Genomic DNA, 15,707 nt, shown 5'->3' with positions numbered 1-15,707 from the left:
TATATAACCAGGTATTAAATTGTAGTGAAAGGGTTTATATATATATATATATATATATATATATATATATATATATATATATATATATATATATATATAAAGTAGTTGGAATTTTTCAGATACAGAGCTCCAATTTCTGTATTCCTGCAGCCACCACTAGAGGGAGCTTACTGCAGACACTGTTTAAGTAAGCTCCTATGCTCCCCCTAGTGGTGGCTGCAGGAATAGAGAAATTGGAGCTCTGTATCCGAAAAATTCCAAGTACATTTTTTTTTTTTTTTATAAAAACCCTATCACTACAATTTAATACCTGGTTATATACAGTATATACAGGGTTTAGGTGGAGTGTTGCTTTAACCTCGCGGCACAGTGAACTCTCGTATAAAGCCATTTATTTCACACCATGTAACACGAATCTCCACTAGTTCCCAGAGGCTTCTTATCTTCAAAAGCATTCCCCGCTAGGCATGTTGTGATTATCTGAAGCCCGAAATGGAGTTGAATATTAATCCTGAGCTCTCGTACAGAAATCCAGTGTTCTGCCGGGACCTGCCAGTCTCAATCATGGCACGGCAGGATCAGCGGCTGATAGTCGCCGTTGGGAGTCGTTTCTACGCTAAATGTTTTGTAGAAACCCGCACTGGGAAATAAGGCAAATAATAAGTGACGGTGGGGATAAGTGTAAGTGTTTCACAATGACATTGACAAGGCACTGCGGAATGTAATACAGTATCTTCCTATTAGATAACTGCCAACAGTCACAAAGTTCCCGGGACTCTCCCAGGTCTTTAGACATATTCCGGGCAAATTTAGGTTGTTCCAATTCCAAAAAAGGGAAGAGTTTATGTAAACCCCACCCAGAAATGGGAGTTCTGGGGTGGTCCATGGGTGGTGCAAAGAGTTTTGGGCCTTCCATGTTCCCGGTTGGTGGACAGGACTTAAATGTCCCTAATTACCCATCAGAAATTTTGGTACATATGCTATAATAGCTCTGTCAACTTTCTAGTTACTGAATAGAATGCGATCATTTCAGTAAGGACTGACACCTACTCAGAGCAGAGGAAGTAAGCCTTGACTCCATACTCGCCAACTTTTCCTTAATGTAGGGGAGACTTCCAGAATAAGGGACTACCTCCTGGACTCCCCGAGGAGTCAGCGGTGCGGGTGAAAGTGTGTACTCCTCCAGGAAACCAGCCATTCTGGAAGGCTCCTTCATTCATGGAGGTGGGAGAAGACGTAAATAGCGGCTACGGTTAAGTCTTCTGCCCAGAAACTTTCTTTTAAAAGTTATCAAGTATGTCTTACTCCATGCACAAGATATATAGTTTTTGCATTCAGGGTTAATGAAAAACTTGGTGGCAGACTACCTTTAAGAACATATAGACCAAAATTTGGCTACGGTGTAGATTTGGTCTATATGTTCTTAAAGGGAGTCTGCCACCAAGTTTTTGCTCCCCCATCTGAGAGCAGCATAATGTAGAGACAGAGACCCTGATTTCAGCGATGTGTCACTTACTGAGCTGTTTGTTGTCATTTTGATAAAAATCAATGTTTACTCTGCTGCAGATCTAGCAGTTATACAGAGCTCATGAATATGCTGGACTACCTGCAGCACTCCAAGTAGTCCTGTAATGATAATATACTGCTGACTAAATAGTGATTTTATCAAAACTACACTAAGCAGCCGAGTAAGTGACAAATCGCTGGAATCAGGATCTCTGCCCCTACGTTATGCTGCTCTCAGAATAGATGTTAAAAATCTGGTGACAGATTCCCTTTAAATGTCTCACAATTTGGGATTTAAATGGTCACTGTCTTTTTAACAAACTTTACATAAATCAATAGTTCTGGTGAAAATAAGAAAATTTGTAATATGATAGAAATCAGCTTTTGTGTCCACTAATGAACCACTTCTTTCTCTCTCCCTGCCTCCCTGCCTCCTGGACTAATAATCCACTTTGAAAAATAACAGCTCAAATCTGTCTTAGTCGAAGCAAAACGGACTGCTGGGTCACTAAGGGATCAGGTTTAGGGATGAGCGGACCCGTAGATGTTCGGGAGTGTCCGGACTTTAGTTAAAAGTTCGGTTTGGTACACAAACTTGGACCTGAACCTCATACAAGTCAATGGGGACCTGAACTTTGGTGCTGTAAAATGGTTGTAAGATAGTTGTAGTAATGGCTAGGGGGCTGCAAAAGAAAGCAAAATGTAGTAAGAGCTGAACAATTGCCCTGCAAACAAATGTGGATAGGGAATAAATAAAAAAAAAATTACGTAGGATCCCCCTTATTTCTGATAATTAGCCAAGGTAAAGCAGACAACTGCAGGCTGCAGCCCTCAGTTGTCTACTTTACCTTGATTGGTTAACAAAAATATAGGGAATACTATGCTGTTTTTTGTAGATAAATAATAAAAAACAAGGAGGGGTCCCCCATATTGTTGATAACCAGCTAAGGTAAACCAGACAGCTGAGGGCTTGTATTAACAGGCTGGGGAGGCCCATGGCTATTTGGCCCTTCCCAGCCTAAAAATAGCAGCCGCAGCTACCTCAGAAGTGCCACATCCCTTAGATGCGCCAATTCTAGCGCATTACCTGGCTCTTCCCATCTGCTCTGGTGCGGTGGCAATCTGGGTAATATTTTTGGGGTTGATGTCAGCTGTGAATTGACAGCTGGCACCAAGCCCAGGGGTTAGTAATGGAGAGGCATCTCCATACTACCGCATTCACCAATTTATTAATTTAAAAAAAAATCCTTGAAGTTCCGATGTAATTCAAGTGACTCAGTTGAAAATTGACCCTTCGATTTTTTTATTAGTGCCACTTATTTTTCCAGCTTTTTGTGATGTGATGCTGCCATCCATTTCTGAATAAGTTTGGTGTTTTTTCCCAATTAAATGGAAATATCTTTCACCTTCTGATCTCTGTTCTATTTTTTTATTGTGAATAAATTGTGGCAATAACAGATTTCCACATAATTGCATTCTTGTTTTCTTTTCATTTTCACAGCGCCCCATCTTTTTTTTTAGAATTGGGGTTGTAATAAATGATTGCACTTTGTCTTCTCGACCGCAGACCTGATTTTTTAGCAGCTGTCTGGTCTGACTACACAAAGTAGATGACTGTAGACTATAACCAGCTGTATAGTAATAGCAGCCACCTAATTCACACTTCTCCGAAATTCAGTCCTATTCAGCCAAGACCATTTTTACTTTCCAACAATATGAATTCCGGTAGCAGATTGAATATTTCATGGATGAATGTAGGTCACGCCATCCTGACGAGCGATGTATTCATGAAGGACACATGACTGCTCAGCTGATGCCGGCAATATATGAACAAGCGCTGCGTTGTTCCTCTGTTCGAAGAAGCTCGTCTGACTCATAAATGAAGAGCAGAGTCACTTTACAATTCGTATGAAAACAGCTGGAAGGAACGACCATGACCGAGACGGAGGGAAGGCTAAATACCCAAACTTTCATTTCAAAGGGTTTCCTTTCCAATCCTAATGTTGAAACTTATTGGAAACTAGCTTTATTACCCGGCATTGCCCGGGATAGTAACTGTCTCTCAGTTTCTCTCCCAGTCTTTGTCTGTCTCCATCTCTGTCTGTCTCTCTCTATCTCTTTGTCTGACTGTCTCTTTCCTTGTCTGTCTCTTTCCCTGTCTGTCTCTTTTGTCTGTGTCTATCTGTGTCTGTTTGTTGCTTTGTCTGTGTCTGTCTGTTTGTCTGTCTGTCTATCTCTACCTGTCTCTTTCCCTGTCTATCTGTCTCTTTCCTTGTCTGTCTCTTTCCTTGTCTGTCTCTTTCCTTGTCTGTCTCTTTCCTTGTCTGTCTCTTTCCTTGTCTGTCTCTTTCCTTGTCTGTCTCCTTTCCTTGTCTGTCTCTTTCCCTGTCTGTCTCTTTCCCTGTCTATCTCTTTTGTCTGTGTCGGTCTCTTTGTCTGTGTCTATCTGTGTCTGTGTGTTGCTTTGTCTGTGTCTGTCTCTTTGTCTGTCTGTCTATCTCTGTCTGTCTATTTCCCTGTTTGTCTCTTTCCTTGTCTATCTCTTTCCCTGTCTATCTCTTTCCCTGTCTATCTCTTTGTCTGTGTCTGTCTCTTTGTCTGTGTCTGTCTCTTTGTCTGTGTCTGTCTCTTTGTCTGTGTCTGTCTCCTTGTCTGTGTCTGTCTTTGTCTGTCTCTGCCTGTCTCTGTCTGCCTGTCTCTTTCCCTGTCTTTCTATCTCTTATCCTGTCTGTCTCTTTCCCTGTCTCTTTATCTGTTTATCTGTCTGTGTCTGTCTTTGTCTGTTTGTCTGTCTGTCTGTCTCTTTCTCTGGCTGCATTGTCACATGCCAACACTCTATTCAAGGGCGTGGCTGCGTATTCTTCTGAAGTTCTGGCTGCATTGTGGCTCCCAGCTCCATTGACTTTAATGTTTTAAGGTTTTTTGGAGAGTAACTGTAAAGCGCAGGGTTAAAATTTCCCCTCAAAACATAGCCTATGACGTACCCAGAGTCAAAAGGAGTGTATGTGCAAAATTTTGTGATTGTAAATGCAACGGTGCAGATTCCTTTAGCGGAGATACACACACACACACATACAGACACTCAGCTTTATATATTAGATCTGTCAGCAGGTTTTTACTATTTTAATTGAGAGTCGCATGATGTAGGGCCAGAGACCATGATTCCAGTGATGTGTCACTTACTGGGCTTCTTGTTGTTTCAATAAAATCAGTATTTTATCAGCAGGAGATTATGTCCAGAGGACTAGCTGTCTCATGCCATGTAATCCTCCTGCTCTGTTTAACGCCGCCCCCAACACTGGCAGATTTCTGCAGTGTACACAGAAAGCTGCCAGTCAGTGATGTGGGTGGGGTTATACAGAACTCAGCAGTCAGTGACTCGGTAGATCTGCAACAGATAAAACAGTGATTTTATCAAAATTGTACCAAGCAGCCCATTAAGTGACACATCGTTGGAATCAGGAGCTCTGTCCCTAAGAACATGATTTCAGGATTACATAGCAAAAACAGTGTCACGGGTAACAGACAGTCATGTGGCTTCTTGCAATAGAAGGTAACGGTGTTTGGCTGTGCAAAATGCTCCTTGAATTTCTATTGTTTCTGCTGTCAGTATTCATTGTACTAGGCAGCTTTCCTTCTGGGTTTTCATCTCTCCCCCTTTTGGACCCATCAGAGCGCTCCTTCTGTCCAGCTGCTGATTAGCAGTATTCCCCTTGGGCTTAAATACTCCCATTTTCCGTGGACTTGTGCTGGTGTTATTTTTCAGTTCTTTCAAGCTCTGGTTGCAAGCAGGTGGCTTGTACTCATCTGTGGTCTTGTTGCTGAAACTTTGCTGAACTTCTACCTGAGTCATCTGTAGATAAGTAGTTCATGCACTTTCCTCCTGTGTGTCCTCCTAATGTCTTCCTTTAGTGCTTTTGGGGTTCATGAAGAGCTCATCCCATCCGTTCCCTATTTAGGGTCCAGCACTAGGGATACCCTAAGGTCAGCTATCCAGCTCGGCGCATAAGTGTGGAACCTATCTAGGGTGGTGAGGACCTAAGAGACCAGCATTAGGTTTGGTCAAGGATCACCATCTTCCCCTTCCCCAGATGCAGGGTTTCCCTTCCCTTTGGCCATTCGCTTGGTATTTCCCTGTACCTATCGTGACAAACAGATTCCCTTTAAGGTTCCTATATTATCTGATAATCGGCTGAATCCACCAATTTTGGCAGGACCAGTCGGGCATCGAAGTGGACAGGAGACTCCAAATCTCCTATGAGAAAGATCGGGGCATTGGAAGTTCAACGCCCAGTCCTTTCGATAGAATACAAGATAAGCTGCTTCAGCTTTGTGGCCACAGGTTTCCCCTCTCCCTTTGGAAAACACACACCAGTTTGGCCGAGCCGATCATTGATGTATATGGGGAAGTTCAGAGAGATAGCTGTCTGCTGACCAAACATATGTCCAACAAGCTAGCTCATGTGTATGGCCAACTTTAATCCTGAGATCTTCTTTTTAACCATAAGCAGTGCCACTCATGTCCATAGTTGGCATATGTTATGGCATCTCAGTCCGGTGCTCTTCAATGAGGTATCAGCTGCGATCACCGACCTGGACATTGCCCAAGGTCAAGAGTAGTATTCTTCCCGTAAGGGCCTTCAGCCTAGGGTCCATTGAAGGAACAATTGATTTTGATTCCTTTTAGGTCATACTTGGTGTAGGAATAAGAGTATAACTCTCCTGAAATATTGGGAAGGTTCCCAGAAAAGGAGAGACCTGGACTCCTGAAGGACTTAGCAAATCTCCTGAGGACACTGAACACTCCTGAAACATCCCAAAAAATATATCACTCTCTGAAGGCTTCTTTTGTTGAGGGAGTGTGTAAAAGGTGTAGAGGGTTATTGGTGAAAATAATTCATAGAATCACAGATTGGTAGAGTTGGAAGGGATCTCAAGGGCCATCGGGTCCAACCCACTGCGAGTGCAGGCTTCCCTAAATCACCCCAGCTATATGTTTATCCAGTTTCCGCTTGACGATTTCCATTGATGGAGAGCTCACCACCTCCCGTGGTCGCCTGTTCCTCTCCCTGACTTCCCTCACCACCTCCCGTTGTCGCCTGTTCCTCTCCCTGACTTCCCTCACTGTCAGAACATTTTTCCTAATGTCTAATCTGAATCTCCTTCCTTTAAGTTTCATCCCATTGCTTCTTGCAATAATGAGAATACGGTGGTTACCTCTGCACTGTGACTACCTTTCAGAAATTTGTAGACCGCTATTAAGTCTCCTCTCAGCCTTCTCTTTTTCAAACGAAACATCCCTTCAATTCAACAGTATCTCCTCGGGTAGACTTAGCAAAAATTGCCATTATGGTCTATACCACTCGTTATTAGGATATAAGGTGCTTACAGCTCTGCTCTTTCTTTCCTGACTCCATAAACAGATGAATGTTCATCTCTGCCAAGCAGTCATGAGTTCTTTTTGGGAATTTCCGATTTCAAGGCTTCTATTCCGCATCGGATAGTCGTCTGGTCCCACCAAAATCGTTGGAATCGGCTAACTGTAACCTAATGTGATGGTGATGTCCTATGCGGGAGTCACACGAAGCGATCTATCGTGCGATAGATCGTCGGGGTCACGGTTTTCGTGATGCACATCCGGCTTTGTTGGCGACGTCGTCCCGTGTGACACCTATGAGCGATCGCAAATCGGTGAGAAATCGGGTATCGTGTACTCGTCGTTTATTTTTTAAAAAATCGTTTATTTTACTTTGCGCAGGTTGTTCATCGTACCCGGGGTAGCACACATTGCTCTGTGTGACACCCCGGGAACGATGAACATAGCTTACCTGCATCCCGCGGCACCCGCCGGCTATGCGGAACGAGGGAGGTGGGCGGGATGTTCACGTCCCGCTCATCTCCGCCCCTCCGCTTCTATTGGCCGGCCGCTGTGTGACGTTGCTGTGACGCCGAATGTCCCTCCCCCTTCAGGAAGTGGATGTTCACCGCCCACAGCGACGTCGCTCAGCACGTAAGTACGTGTGACGGGGGTTAAACTACTTTTGTGCAACACGGGCAGCAATTTGTCCGTGACGCACAAACAACTGGGGTGGGTACGATCGCTCGTGCGATCACACAATAGATCGTAACGTGTAAAGCCCGCATTACTCTAATCATCCAATCTGAACTAAGCCAATTTATCCCCCTCCCCTACTCTAGACCCCTATCACCCTCCTGGTCTAGACCCCCTCCCCCCACCCAGGGTGCAGTGCTGCCTGTACAGTAGGTATTTATACATGTATATTTTTTTTCTCCTTCATTTATATTCTGTCTGTAACAAGAATGAATGGTCCTGAAGAGGTTTTCATTATGGCTTTTATTAAGTTTTAGTCCAGTCACAATGGAGCCGCCTCCAGCGCAGTTAATTACTTCAGATTTCACAGTGTTGACCGGACAGAATAGGCCGGGAAACAATATGAAATGTCAGCACGTAATTAAACCTGACAAAACAGTGTTCGGGCAATAGAAGCCGGCTCCTCTAATGTGCAGCCAAAATACTTCTGCCTTGTTTGCTTCATTTGAATATGGAGATCAAAGGCCGGGAGGCGATGGTACTGCGGGGATGGTACTGCGGGGATGGTACTGCGGGGATGGTACTGCGGAGATGGTACTGCGGGGATGGTACTGCGGGGATGGTACTGCGGGGATGGTACTGCGGGGATGGTACTGCGGGGATGGTACTGCAGGGACGGTAATGCGGGGATGGTATTGCGGGGATGGTACTGCGGGGATGGTACTGCGGGGATGGTACTGCGGGGATGGTACTGCGGGGATGGTACTGCGGGGATGGTACTGCGGGGATGGTACTGCGGGGATGGTACTGCGGGGATGGTACTGCTGGGATGGTACTGCTGGGATGGTACTGTGGGGATGGTACTGCGGGGATGGTACTGCGGGGATGGTACTGCGGGGATGGTACTGTGGGGATGGTACTGCTGGGATGGTACTGCGGGGATGGTACTGCGGGGATGGTACTGCTCGGATGGTACTGCGGGGATGGTACTGCGGGGATGGTACTGCGGGGATGGTACTGCTGGGATGGTACTGCGGGGATGGTACTGCGGGGATGGTACTGCGGGGATGGTACTGCGGGGATGGTACTGCGGGGATGGGCACACTGCTATAGGGGCTGCATTATGGGATGATTTTTTACATCTAAAAATGTTCAGACTGGAAAAGAAATATCACCCGTCTCTTTTCAGTGGTTCCAAATTTAGATATTTCATTATGTAATTTACATCTTACAAAGAGGTCACTTGGTGGAAAACAAATGTGGGAAATAAGTTGTCTCTGAGCTTGTAGGTGGGGAATGCCTGCAAAGATGTCTCCACACAGAGACATGAGGGATTCCTGTTCTCCTGTCTCTTTGGAGCTCATGTTCTGAAGCAGCAGCCGCATGGAGGACATTGTACAGCAGAACTGAGCAGTGTAGATGTGAATCCAGCTCTGAAGTGAAGGACAGCACAATCTGCTTGTTCTCTCACTGTTCTCAGTGCTCTTCACTCCTTATCTGTAATCTGAGACCTAAGTAAGCTGATAGTTTTTCTTATTTGACAGAGTTGAGCTGTTTTTCAGAGTGATGGATTCAGGAGGGAGGAGAAGAGTTGCCCGATGATTATGGTGTCCTACTACTGGGCACTCTAGCAATCAACCATAAACTGCAGGTGAATGTTGGTAAATGCTACAGCGCCACTATAGGTGAAATAAAGCATTACACAGTTGCTTTTAAAAGAAAATAGGCTGCATGTGTAAAAGCTGGGCAATCTAGCGAGAGATCTACTCCGTACAGCTTTTTGATGCTTTGGCATATAGATAAGGGCTGTGATCGGGGACATGGTCCTATTTGGAAAAGGATCCAATATGGGAACAAATAGGGTACACATGAAGGCATATGCCAGGTGCTGCCATATATTATGGGTCAATGCCTATCTCACCTGCGTATCCCCAGTAGATCAGGTTTGTAGTATTCAGTTTTAGTTTGTCCCTTAAGGGGGCTTTACACGCAGCGACATCGCTAACGAGGCCAGATGTGCGTCACGAATTCCGTGACCCCAACGACATTTCGTTAGCGATGTCGTTGCGTGTAACAGGGCCTTTACTTATAACTTTTAAACAACTTTTGATAAACCTGCATGGAGCCACATAGACGCCTTTGCGAGCGCCGGTTATTACTGATGTTCCCCAGAAGACGTTTAGAAAAACACAGAGGCCCTGTAGTCACCTACATATCTACCGCTTTCCATGTTTTTCGCTTTTCCCCCTTATTCCGGTGCCAGAGGTAAGCTGGCACCTGGCCCAGATTCCATGAAGGATTCTGATAGAAACTCTTGTGTTTCATCCATTCTCCAGACAAAGAACAGTTGAAGGAGATGGAAGGGCTGCAGAGGGAACTGGCAGCTCTGCGCGCTACCAACGAAGAGCAGAGGAGGCATATCGAAATCTTAGACCAAGCGTTGAACAACGCCCAAGCCAAAGTGGTCAAACTTGAAGAAGAGGTGAGATCGCGGCACACAAGTCTGTCTAATTTTTAGGGGAGAGTAACGTGACGGGTCATGTTCAGACTTCGGGAAAGGAAGGTGAACATCACAGGGTTACTAAGTGGAGTTGGCTGGGGCTTCACTTGTGGATGGTGTTGGGAGTTTGCAATCTTGACCTTAGAGCGCCCCCCAATCTGGAGGAAGGCCTTTATGCAGGAAATCCCAAGGTTGCATTCCCTGACTATTCTCCTCCGATGGGTTTTAGATACCGCAGAAGCTAGATAAGACGTAGATGCAGCACAGGACTGGCAGCCATCACAGTCATCACAGCCAAAAATGGCAAGCAACAAACATCAAGGTTGACCTATCCATCGGACTGGTCGCCAATGTGAGATCAGTGGGGTCCGACACGCATCACCCCCACCGATCAGCTGATTTTGAGTAGATCTGTTCTGCAGCACCCAGCTTCAGCCGCTACACAGTGAATAGAGTGCACTTTGTATCTATGATAAAGCTGTCTACATACGGCAGCCACCGGAGCAAATAATTGATCGTTGGCGGTGCTGGATGCCAGACCGCCACCAATTTCATATTGATGATAGGTCATCAGCATGGTGAGACCAGACAACCCTTTTAACAAATGAACAAGGTAAATATACACTCAATAGCCGTTCCTTCCGTTCCCTCCATACAAATGCACACTCAGGTCGTCAGAGTGCATGTGTTTTTAATGGAAGAGTTTGGGTGATAGGTGTCATCTCCGCTAAAACACCCATAAATTTTGCACTCTGATTTTTGACAATTTTTTTAGTTTTTATTTTTAGTAAATTCTTAGTAATATTTGAGAATATGACCAAACATTCCTTGCAAAATTGAATAAAAAAAAGCTTCGATTTTTTTTTTTTTTTCTTATTAATTTTTCTTTCTCTTGTAGCGTAGGTAAATTATCCGCCTTCAGTTTTCTGAGATAAATTGTTTTATAAAAAAATCAATAAAACAATAGGTAGCAAAAAGACATGAATAAATGTAACAGCACAAGATAGATTATTTATTTGCCCGTACGTCAATACTCTTCCGTTTTTGGGAAAGAGCAGGTTGGGGCGCGTTCTGCAGAAAGACCTTGTCAATAATCCGTGTGGTGATTGCGTTAATTTCTTCATGATATCTGATATGGTCATTTTCAGCAAGAAAAGCTTTACAAAAAAGGGGTTATCAAGAATTAAAAAAAACATGGCTGATTTTTATTTATTTTTTTGTTCTGTTTTTTTATTTTATACTGCCACCTTTGCAGTCAGTTTGGTTGTGGTATTGCAGTTCTTCCTCATTGAGTTTAATAGAGCTGATCTGCAGCCATTTTTTTGTTTAATTTTGGCTATCCCCCTTTAAAAGCATACCTAGAATGGAGGCTGCTAATAGGCATGATAACCCTATAGTACTTATTTATAGACTGTATAACCCTCTACCTACAGCAGAAATAGGTTGTAAGCTTAATGCTCCCCACTAGTGATTAAATAAGTGGGTGGAATAATGGGAAACAAGTGCAATGTCTTTTGGTTGCTGAATTGTTCAATGTACTGATATGAACCGGTACCACTAGGGGGCGCTCCTCAATGTACACCTTCATTATCAACTAGTTTAAATGTTCTATGAAATAGAGGCTTTTTTTGCCTGTTTCCCCATGACAACTCTTATCGTCATCAGATGGAAATTTAAGTACATGCAATAACCCTTTGAATAAACTGAACCTGACCTGTCAATATCCAGAAAAGACAGTGTCTGCTGGATAAAATGGCGAAAAACAGGGGTGTATGTAGACACTAGAAATATAAACATAGAGGGAGGTTTATTAAAGGGGTCTTCCATTTTCAGAAAACCCCTGCCCCCCAGATATAGGTTGTTTTTGTAAAGAGCAAAGGCGGCTTTACTCACCCTCCCTGGTCCAGCGCTGTCTCAATCGGTGCTCCCTTTGTCCCTTTGGTGTCAAGTTGTCATTGCTGCAGCCAGTCCGTCAGCTCCGCAGCTTTGCCGAAATAGTCAATATAAGCCACTAAGACCTGGTGAGACTGGCTGATTGGCTGCAGCGCTATCGTCATGCCAAAGGAAGCACCAATGCAGACTTAATGTTGGGGTCGGGAAGGGTGAGTAAAGCACAGTTGTTGGTTTAAAAAAAAAAAAAATTGATTATAGCCAGGGGACAAGGGTGCCATGACTGTAGGATTGCAAGGGTTAAAAGAATCATATACTGTTCCTCACGCTATGGGACCCTAGGCTATCCCTAACCTCCGGATTACCCCTAATGGTGGAGTTGCCAGAGTCTCGTGCCTGGCTATACCAGACCAAAGCTAATCTGCTTACTTCCCCCAGAGAAGGAAAGGGCAGGAGTGTGATGGAAACACAGATTTAGGCAGACAGGAAAAAACATAAACTTTGACACACTGTAAACTCACAGGAACAAAAGTAAGAAGCAAGACAAGTAAGGCAGCAACAAAAGAACAATAAGGGTTAACACCACAACCACTCACAACAATAATGCACAACAACCACTAGTAAGGGGTACTTTACACGCTGTGACATCGCTAACGATTGCTAGCCATGTCTAGCGCGATAGCACCCACCCCCGTCGCTCGTGCGACATTTGGTGCTCGCTGCCGTAGCAAACATTATCGCTATGGCAGCATTACACGCACATACCTGGTCAGCGACGTCGCTGTGACCGCCGAACAATCCCTCCCTCAAGGGGGAGGGGCGTTCGACGTCATAGCGACGTCACTAAGTGGACGCCCAATAGAAGCGGAGGGGCGGAGATGAGCGGGACGTAACATCCCGCCCACCTCCTTCCTTCTGCATTGCCGGTGGACGCAGGTAAGGAGATGTTCGTTGTTCCCGCGGTGTCACACATAGCGATGTGTGCTGCCGCAGGAACGACGAACAACATTGTACCTGTGGCAGCAACGATATTAAGGAAATGAACGACGTGTCAACGATCACCATTTTGGAACGATTTTGCGATCGTTGATTGTCGCTCATTAGTGTCACACGTTGCAATGTCGCTACCGATGCCGGATGTGCGTCACTAACGACGTGACCCCGACGATATATCGGTAGCGATGTCGCAGCGTGTAAAGTACCCCTAAGTCTGGATCAAACCACCTCTTCAAGCCAGCATTGAGAAACTATAGCTGGCACTAATGGAAGTGTCCAGCCAGCATATATAGGAGGGGAGTGAATATAACTGGGTCTCCAATAGCATGTGACTAAAGAAGACTAACAAGCAGACCAGCAGAGATAGCCTGCCTATGCATTACAAGTCTGTGGGTAAACGCCTGAGTCTCCCTGTGCTGATCACAGATATCAGAGAGGTTAGCAGGCAGAGTGAAAGAATCTGAAGTCTCCACAGAACCTGACGCCACCATGATAGTTGGTGATGCTTGTAAAAACCTCCTGGTGACAACAACTTTTCTGAAAGTGGAAAAACCCTTTATCCCTGTGCTAAAGTTAGACTGCTTTGAACTACTGGATGATAAATTTTGGGCATCTGTAGACACTTTTGTCTGTTTTTTTATAACCTATTGGTTGGCTTACTTTAGGCCATTTTTTGTGCCAAAATTGTGGCACAATGCAAAATAATTTAAGCCATGCCCCTTTCCGCTAAGACACACCCCTTCAATTTAAGCCACACCTTATTGTTTAGCAAAGGGCAGAAAGTGACTAAAAGTGGCACAAGTCATGTCTACCAGTTAGGCAAAAGTGTGACATATTCGGCTTTGTAAATTTGACCTGGTTTCTTCCAGTGGCCCAGGAATCCTTCCGTACTACAGAGAGCTAAAAGTTTATATCCAGTTGATGTCGGTGCGTGGTGAATGATGAAATTAACACTTTTCTTCTGTTCTTTAGCTGCGTAAGAAGCAGGTCTACGTTGAGGAGGTGGAGAAGCTGCAGCAGGCTCTGACCCAGCTCCAGGCAGCGGGAGAGAAGAGAGAGCAGCTGGAGCGGCGGCTGCGCACCCGCCTGGAGAGGGAGCTGGAGTGTCTGAGGATGCAGCAGGTAACCGCAGTCTCCGCGGAGGGTCACCTCCCGGTGACATTGCAGCAGAAACGAAGATTATCATTTCAAAATGACAAAGCGGCTTGTATCAAGCAATTGTAAAGAAAGTGGCATGCTAATGAGTATGCAAATCAGCCGCCAGTGCGTGAAAAAGAAACGTTAACCCTTAGCGTGCATGCACTGTGATGTGTGCGTTACTAATCGTCCTCATTTGCAACAATAGTATTACCGCAATCGCTGCATTTATAAGAAGGCGCAGTCTCGTAACAACGGCGGAGATTTTCAGATTGCCCAGCAGGAGGCGTCATTGCTGCGAATACACGACTGCCAGGTGCTGTCACAATGCACCGCAATACAGCAGGCTCTCTGCAGACACTGAACCAGCAGGGGAGCACAGTATTCAATATGTGAAGATTTAGGCTAGGTTCGCACACTGCGTCTTTTTGACGCTGCGTTTTTGTGCGTTTTTGGCCACTAAAAACGCACAAAAACGCACCTGCGTCGAAAAAACGCATGCGTTTTTGCCGCGATTTGGTGCGTTTTTAGCTGCGTTTTGCTGCGTTTTTGATCTCTGCGTTTTGCGGCGTTTTTCAAATGCATTGCGTGGGCGGAAAACGCAGAAAAACGCAGGAAAGAACTGACATGTCCATTTTTTTTTTTTTTTAACTCAAAAACGCAGGTAAAAAAAAAACAGATGTGTGCGGACAGCAAAAATGAAAACTCATAGACTTTGCTGGGGAAGCAAAGTCCTGCAGTTTTGAGGCCAAAAACGCACCCAAAAAACGCGCAAAAACGCCGCGAAAAACGCACTGTGCGCACATAGCCTTATACTGTAAAGTCATCTTGAAAACTTGATATTCTGTGATTTTATACATACTGTACGGGAGTGACCAGCGCTCCGGATAGGGAAAACAATGCACTCCAGTCTCAAATTAAGATGAGTTAGAAAATAACAATTTTATTAATAGTAGTACATTTCTTGCTAAATTTAGAGGTATTTTAGGCTTTCCTAGACTTGCTCTTAGGTCACGTTCACATGTTGAGTATTTGGTCAGTATTTTACATCAGTATTTGTAAGCCAAAACCAGGAATGGGTGAAAAATGCTGAAGTGGTGCAAATGTTTTTTGCTGATTTTTTTGCATTTTCTTCGTGATTTTATTGCAGATTTAAAGCAGTTTTTCACAGTATCAGCAAAAGCTACGAGATTCCAGAAATCTCATGCACACAGTTCCTATTTTTTTCCTGACTGTAAAGGCAAACTGCGGCGTTTGTGAAAGAAGCAGTGTGTCAACTCTTTCAGCATTTTTGCCTTTTTTTTTAACTATTGAAAGCAATGAGAAAGAGCAAAAAACAGCTGCAGTTTTTGCTGCTTTTATGGTGAATGAAACACTAGCTGTAGTACCCAGTGTTGTCCAGGATAGTAACTAAGTCTCTGTTCTCCCTCTCTCCCTAATCTCTTTCTCCCACTCTTCCTCTCTCTCTCTCCCCCCTCGCTCTCTCTCCTACTCTCCAACTTTCCCTCTCTCCCACTCTCTTTTTTTCTTTCACTCTCCCTTTCTCCTTCCCATGCTCCCTCTCTCCCACTTTCTTTCTCTCCCTCTCTCACCCTTTCTCTCTTTCCCACTCTTCTTCTCTCCTAC

At 44.7% G+C, this 15,707-nt stretch overlaps 1 protein-coding gene across 4 annotated transcripts in view; it reads left to right on the top strand.

Annotated features, from left to right (window-relative positions):
• AMOTL1 (angiomotin like 1) overlaps positions 1–15,707 on the top strand; it is a 237,271-nt gene that overhangs the window by 208,782 nt on the left and 12,782 nt on the right. For all 4 annotated transcript variants that reach the window (XM_075337490.1, XM_075337493.1, XM_075337491.1 and 1 more), the window contains 2 exons: positions 9,895–10,040; positions 13,917–14,066. In XM_075337490.1, the coding sequence (XP_075193605.1) occupies positions 9,895–10,040; positions 13,917–14,066 (296 nt within the window). The remainder of the gene's footprint in view (positions 1–9,894; positions 10,041–13,916; positions 14,067–15,707) is intronic.

This window comes from Anomaloglossus baeobatrachus, chromosome 2, assembly GCF_048569485.1.
Source record: "Anomaloglossus baeobatrachus isolate aAnoBae1 chromosome 2, aAnoBae1.hap1, whole genome shotgun sequence".
Taxonomy (NCBI): Eukaryota; Metazoa; Chordata; class Amphibia; order Anura; family Aromobatidae; genus Anomaloglossus; species Anomaloglossus baeobatrachus.
This window is presented reverse-complemented; position numbering and strand designations above follow the sequence as displayed.